This window comes from Lampetra planeri, unplaced genomic scaffold, assembly GCF_965212315.1.
Source record: "Lampetra planeri unplaced genomic scaffold, kcLamPlan1.2.h2 scaffold_1408, whole genome shotgun sequence".
NCBI lineage: Eukaryota > Metazoa > Chordata > Hyperoartia > Petromyzontiformes > Petromyzontidae > Lampetra > Lampetra planeri.
In genome coordinates this window covers 1-7563 of record NW_027614129.1, presented here as the reverse complement: position 1 = coordinate 7563, position 7563 = coordinate 1, and the positions used below count along the sequence as shown (strand labels likewise).

The 7563-nt window shown below is 44.2% G+C and overlaps 1 protein-coding gene across 1 annotated transcript; it reads right to left on the bottom strand.

Annotated features, from left to right (window-relative positions):
• Positions 1 to 1492: 1492 nt before the first annotated feature.
• LOC144739282 (sodium-dependent phosphate transport protein 2B-like) lies at positions 1493 to 7429 on the bottom strand (the record flags this gene model as incomplete). Its single annotated transcript, XM_078622253.1, is given in 14 exon segments — positions 1493 to 1628; positions 1701 to 2026; positions 2593 to 2717; positions 3548 to 3715; positions 3783 to 3903; positions 3990 to 4085; positions 4602 to 4706; positions 4708 to 4795; positions 5704 to 5815; positions 6777 to 6813; positions 6815 to 6861; positions 6864 to 6921; positions 7082 to 7203; positions 7319 to 7429. Coding segments are annotated over 14 exon segments (1652 nt in total), but the record flags the coding sequence as incomplete, so codon positions are not given.
• Positions 7430 to 7563: the final 134 nt, after the last annotated feature.

Below are 7563 nucleotides of genomic sequence, written 5' to 3'. Positions count from 1 at the left end.
CGCCTACTACGGACCCGTCCCCTTCTAAGCTCCTGGTGCTTTTCATCCCGTAGTTTTATTCAAGCGATGCATCAACCCCCCTGAATCCGTTTCCATTCATGTAGTGATGGTCGATGGAGGCTGTTTACTTTGGTTTTCGGACACAAATCTTTGCACAAGCTTGGACCGGCTGTAGCGGTCGAGACCACCTGGGTGTCGGAGAGGCACAAAGCGACACCAAGAGCCCACACGTCTTTAAAGTACTCGTCTCCTCTCTGGTATGAGATGATGAATGGTGCTACAGGTACAAATGTATTGTATGATTGTGTTGATGTATTTATGCTTCAGTCGTACTTTGAATAGAAGAAGTACCTCTAGTAAGTATCACTTTTGACCATAGGTCCTTGAAGGTACTGTAGTTTAAGAAGTAGTGTTGATAACGGAAGTGGTTGTGTACTGTGTGTAAACTTCATTATCTGTCATGACTGTAACCACCATTTGCCTCTGGGTTTGAAAGTAATAAATTATTTCGTTTATTTAACTTTGGTTGTTCGTTTTTGACTTGGAGCTGAAATCACAGAGACTTTTCCTGAAACTCTGATTCTGGTGGAGAAAAAAAAAGACGTGTAAAAAGAGCATTAACAAAACTGAAATATATGTCCAATAATTCAATAAAAAACTAATGCATATATATGATTTTGCATATATATGATTATGACATTTACCATCCCAGGAGCTGAAAAATTAACCAGAAGCACATCACTGTGATAATGATAAAATGGGTCATGCGGGGCCCGTTCTTCATCTATCGCTCTCATTCCTATCGGTCCCCTTTGCTTTGAAAGCTGATAACACGGCGACACGTGTCCAGACCAAAGGTTTGCTCATAGAAAGAAGCATCTGAGACGATAAGATCAGTCCAGGAACGGAACAAACAACCCCACGAGGAGAGCTCTGTATGACTGAACTCTCACCATCAAAGCTGACAACTTTTATGTACATGTACATTCATCTAGTTCCAACCGACATATTCCTTGAATACAATTATGTCTTGTGATTACAAAATCATTCCACACCTTAAAACGATGTGTTGAGGACGTCACCGTAGGTTTTATACACAGTGAGCAAGTTATCAGGTGCTGAGATAAAAAACAATCAATATCATGGGATTTGTTGACAAACAAACAAACAAACTCCAAACAGCCAGTGTTCAGTGCTGAGGATTTCAAGCAGCGGTCCACCTGCTGTGGACGTGACGTTCCAGTAATCCAGGTGAAAAGTGAATTGTTTGTGTTCCACTTTCACCACAACATTGTAAAAAAGACACAACAATTCTGTGGATGAGTCACTGAAACGGACACGAACAGTGATTCAATCAAATACCAATCACCAGTTGTGAGCGTGTTCAGTTTGTGCCATTGTGGGGGGTTTAGTTTGAATTCTGCCGTTTCCCTCATTTCCGATGCGTCGTAGTACTTCTTGTGGTTTCGTATGATTGATCGTCTGTGGAACCTCACAGCCGAGTCATTTCCAGAATCTTCAGCTCCATTTTGATCTCATTTTCCACCTCCGTCGCTGCACACATTGCAGGGTTATCGTACACAGTTCTTGTCTCCACGCCGTCTCCGCCGTCAACCACCTGGCAGCATCTGCAGCAGCAGCAGCATTTGGCCGTAATCACCCCCACCACTTTGTCCCAGGGCTCCAGAGAGTGAGCCCACAGAGGGAGGAAGTCCCAGGATCGCAGCACCGCAGGCAGACACCCGGGCTTCCGTTTCTGCAGCACATTTATCACAATGATGATGATCAGCGCGGCCAGCAGGGGCGCTCCCACACCAACCAGCACCCGCCAGCCTGCGAGGGAGAGGCTGAAGACCAACAGGGGGAGAAGGAAGAAGCAGCAGACGATGTAGACCGCAGCAAACCAGCGGTAGGTGGCAGTGATGCTGCCCAGGGTTTTAGCCAGCCGGATCGGGAGCCGCGTGAAGGGGACCGGGTACCACAGAATGATGCCGGAGATGTTGAACAGGAAGTGTACGAGGGCGATCTGGGAGAAACATGAACACGTCACTATTCTCCGTATTTAAGGCGCATGCAGTTAAACCAAAGCTACTTCTACCATGGTCTGGGTGAATACTCCCGTCTGATTGGCTGGCAGCTGTAACAGTACAACCTGTCACACTGGCATCAGTAAACAGCCGTCAACTTGTTTGGAAAGTGGGAAAAAGAAATGCAGAATAAAAAGAAATCAAGCGATAAGCGGCTCAGGGACGAGACAGCCGATGCGAGTTCAGGCTCGTAGAACACAAAAAAACAGGATTACAATCCAAGTTGCATCTGAACAATTTGTACAAAAAAACCTAGTCTCTATGTCTAATTGTGTACTGATTTAGTTTTTTAAAGGGAGTTGGACAGTTGTTGACGCCATTCAAACACTGACACATCTCCACATTTGAAACCGTTGAGAACATCCATGAAAAATTTTTTAAAAAAGCACTGTTACATTTTAAACAGGGGGACGTGGTCGTTAAGTGACTTTCCCAAACATAAATAGATGTCAAGAAAAAGGACCAAAAAGGTCGACTTGAACAAACAACCTGTTGGACTACAGACCTGCAGAGCATTAGCCAGCGTGTCTCCAGGACTCGCCATGGCTGCCAGAATGGATGTAGTGGTGGTGCCAATATTTGAACCCAGAGACAGTGGGTATGCTCTCTCTATGCTGATGACACCGATGCCTATTTGACAAAAGAGAGCACAGGTTCATCACCCACCTGCACTTGATGATGTTTGACTGATGTTTGAATGCTCTCGCTGAAGAACTGAACTCTAGTTCTAGTGTGCATGCTAGTGTTATTGGTATTTTATGGACGTTTAGAACGACTGGAGGTTCATGACCAACGTGTTTGACCGATTTATCAGACAACAGAAGAGTGAAGAATATGAAGGTGACATCATCAGTCACCTGGAGCCGGGTGTACACTTTTTTTTTACAAATATATTCATTTTCCTTGGCCTCTGTCTCTTAAAATCAAATCAGTACTTCAGAACGATGTATTCCTGGTTGGTTAGAGTGATTGATGAGACAACCTTTGACACCAATACCTTTGGAGTACCGTAATTACATTTCTGTTTGTAGAACCACACAAGGTTGGGGACCCGAGTTCAACTTCTCAGCTTCAGGAACCGTTGGACGTCTTCTCATAGCGCACATAGTGACGTGACTACGATATTCCACAGTATGCGAGCATGAATGTAGCGCTGGGGATACCGTTGGTGTTCAGGGGTTAACTTCAGATATTCCAGAAGTTAAAATGCAATTTGTCAAGAAACCATCTGTAGTCTGTTTGATGACGGACAGGGGGGGTGGTCTTACCAACGAGGGGAGTGATAGCAGAGGTGAAAACAGAGCTGCTCTGAACTATGAACGTCATTCCAGCTCCCACCAAAATGGCGATGTAGCCTGTGACCCAACCGAACGGGAACGGGAAATCTGCACACACACATTCACGTGTTAGTAACGCAAATCACTGTGAAGTAAAGACGTCCATCTTGCTTGTGTGTTCACCGGTGTTGAGGATTTTCTTGATGACCACCGCCACCTGTCCCTTCAGCATGGAGTTGAGCAGCTTGACTATGAGGATCAAACAAGAGCAAAGTACCAGCAGAGAAAGCGCCAGCAGGATCAGACCCACGGCCAGGTCCGGAAGATTCACGTCCACAAAGAGGTGTCTGCCTGGAGGACACAAGGAGGGGAGGGGTTTTAGTTTATGAATGAGCTGCTGTGTGACATCCGTACTCACATCTCTGGATGTTGTACGTCTCAGAGATGTTCTTCAGTGTGAAGGTGTAGTTGCCATCGACCCAGCAGAGTGACGGGGAGCTGCAGTTGTCCGGACCGGGAACCGTGACATTCATTGTGGTCTGAAACACACGTCAGCGTAAACTCACAAAAGTCCAACGAGTTTTTTTGAAGACTTGGTCGACCTCCCTGACGTGTTTGCTCTCACGGTGTTAGTGAAGGTTTGGCACCATTTCTTTATCAGGCTCTTATTTCTGGCTTCTGGGTCTCCGGTAGCAATCCCACTGATGACCGACTCGTCCAGCTGAAGACACAGGAAAATGTAGAAACCAACATCAAGAGTGACGTACAGCACTAAAACATCACTGAGTCGATTTCACGAGCATATGATGCTTATTATCATTATTATTAGTAGTAGTAGTAGTAGTAGTAGTAGTATTGTTGTTGTTGTTGTTGTTGTTGTTATACATTATTAGTTGTCATATTATGACATCTTGGTCTTGGTCCAAGGGCAAATCCATGTTTTACTGATACTGGATTTCATGCAGGTGCAGTATTCTTACTGTTTCACTTGTATCTCTACTTAACTTAAACTCATACATCACACATACTGTATTTTCCTTTCCTGGATGTTTGCATCAGTATGTTCCCGGTTGCATGTGCATGTTACGTATGTTACATCTGTGAAACTGTTTGCGTTACTTTTCATAGTTGTTCTTCATATGATGTTATATTTCTATCCCCTGGTCAGAGCTGTGGGGATTAATGAAGACTTTAAGAATATGAGGAGCGTTACGTACACACGCACACACACACACACCTGTATGACTGATTCAGTGAGGACGTCAGTGATGACGTTCAACAGGTCCGGAGCTTCTCCGCTTTGGATGTTGAAGGAGTCGATGATGACCTTGGTGACTTTTGAACAAGTAACCTGACGCAACCTCCAGGGGCAGCAGCACCAGCACTGACAGCCAGTTGAAGAAGTCGTGCACTGTGGCCCCTGCAAAGGCCCTGAGACAGTGCAACAGAGAATGACCTTTGACCCCATTCACACGGGAGCTACCGCAGTGTTTTTTTTACAATGAAGAATTTGATTTTGTTGCTATTCACATAATCTGGATGTTAATTAATGAGAGATCAAATATAAAAGACAATAATAATTGATAATAATAATAATAATTGATAATAATAATAATTGATAATAATAACACAACTGACAACAGGAAAATATCTCTAAATATAAAAAAAAAAAACATGTATACTTATAATTGGGAAAACTGACGTCCATGAAATGGAAATGTTGTGTGAGACTGTGACAATTACAAATAAGTTTCAGAAATTGTAAGAAAATAGGAAAAATGAACGCAAATACATAATCGAAAGTGTGTTTTCATTTTTTTTTTGTAGTTTCATTTTAACAACTTTATTCCATGACAGTGTCATTCACTTTATTTCATATCTCAGACACTGAAAACAACTTACGTAACATGATTGACTTTGGAACTTTCCAGAAAGATTTACTCTGTGTTTTTTGTTTTCCTTATACTTTTTGCTGTTCTTATCTTATGTCTGTGTCTTATCGCTGTCATGGGAGTTTATGCATTTTATGAGTGCATATGTTGTTTATGTTTGTCCCTCGTCTTTCTTTCTAGATTTCAGTGTGTGAGTTCTTTGAATGCCGAGCCGCTGTTGAATCTCTATCTGCTGACGTTTGGGACTGTTACTGCTGCATGAACGTATCCTTGACCCTCTGATGAGTTCAGAATGTGTGTGTGTGTGTCACAGCGTGTTAGAGTGTTTATGTGATGTTTTATTCAGATATGAAAGGTTGTTCAGTAGATAGAGACGCAATAATCGTACAGGAATGTACCTGAGCAGCAGACCAGGGAAGTCAAGGACTCGAAACATACATTTACTACCTGCGAAAAACGCTGCGGTCACCAGCCTGCGTCATGGCAACCAGTGTGTTGGTGACGGAGGTGCCGATGTTGGTGCCCATGATGATGGGAACAGCCAGCTGGACCGTGAGCACTGCCAAAACACAAACCGTCGTCTGCATCCGTGAACGGTGAAGATGTAAAGATGTAAAGATGTAAACGTGACACAATGTGAAGATTCTAGATTCTGATTTGACTGCATCACCAGCAGTGAGATGTAGTAGTGGTAGTAAACTGATAAGAGGAAAAAGGTGTGAATGGTCTTATTGCCCGTCCACACAGGTGGTTAGGTGTGTATTCACGCAGCAGCAGATAGTCCGTTTGGTTTCATGTTTCTATTCCTGCGTTCATCGGTCTCGTAGCTCTGCGTTGTGACGCCTCTCAGTGTTTTTTCTTTGTTTACGTCACACGATAGCGACTGAAAGTGAGCAGATCTTGTTCCCACAGTAACTGCAACAAGAAAAAGTCACTTACTGGGCAGTTGAATTTGCTGTGCTAACATGGAATTGCCACTCAGAGATCAGTTATTCAGTGTTTTCTGTGTTTAAGTCAGATGTCAGCGACTCAAATTGAGGGAAATCGGCATCATTTTTGTTCACTTTCTTTTGTCAAAAATCACATTTCGGATTGTTCTACTTGCTAGGCAGACAGGAAGTGTTGCTGGTGAATTTTAGCGCCACCTACAGGCCTGGAGGAAGAACCACAGCCTGCCGATGTGTGTACAATGGATCCATTTGGATGACAATATTCTTGATCAGGAGAAAAGGAAAACGGGAGAAATAAAACATCACCAGGCGTAATTTCCAAACCTAGTTGTCTACTGACAGACAAGACTGTGCTACGACACCATGTTGAATTCTGAACTCGGGGTGGTCTGAGTTGGAGTCAGTAGGAGGGCGTTCCATTTGGTAACTTCCTGTCTGCGGTTTGAAAAAAGAACTAAACGAATTTCTCACTCACACGGCAAGTGAAACATGTTTCTAACATGTACATAGTACATATGTACATGTACATAGTGTACATGTTTCTATTTAGAAGAAAGCATCCGTACTCACATCCGGAGGACACCATGCTGACCACTATGGAGGAGGAACGTGGACGAGCTCTGAACCAGCAAAGTGACCAGAACGCCAATGACCAGCCGGCCAGAGGGTTGGACAGAACCGAGTTGTCCTGAAATATGTCCCCCGCCGTTTTAACCTGCACACAGAAGCAAACAGAACAGTTAAAATCATCATAGCACGCACACGCGTGTGTGTGTGTGTGTGTGTGTGTGTGTGTGTGTGTGTGTGTGTGTGTGTGTGTGTGTGTGTGTGTGTGTGTGTGTGTGTGTGTGTGAGTGTGTGTGTTCACCCCCAACCAGCTGGAAGGCGGAGCTGAGGATGTCCAGAGAGCAGATGAACATGTAGAGGAAACCCAGCAGCAGCAACAGTTTTGCAAAAGACACCAAAACTCTCAGCACCTTTGCTCTCGTGTCCAAAGCTGATGGAGACATGAGAAGGAAGAAATGCACAGAAACGGACAGAAGAGATCAATGCATCATGTCTCCAGCTGAGTATTTGGTTTTTATTCCCTGTTAACCCTTTGTGACACTCACCTGACCATGGGACCCCCGTGTCCTTCAGCTCCGGTAGGTCCCAGGGATCTGCTGCCTGTGAGTCCCCTTCAACCAAAGTCACCGTGGAATGAGCCGGACTCCCTTCAGCCGCTGTTAGAGACAACAAAACAAACTGAAATCACTAGTTCTCTTGAGATCTTTGCCTCCGTTGTTCCATTGTTCTGTGTGAGCTTCCTCACCTTTGTTTTGAGGAGTCGCTGGCTGAAAAGGAGAAATGGAACATT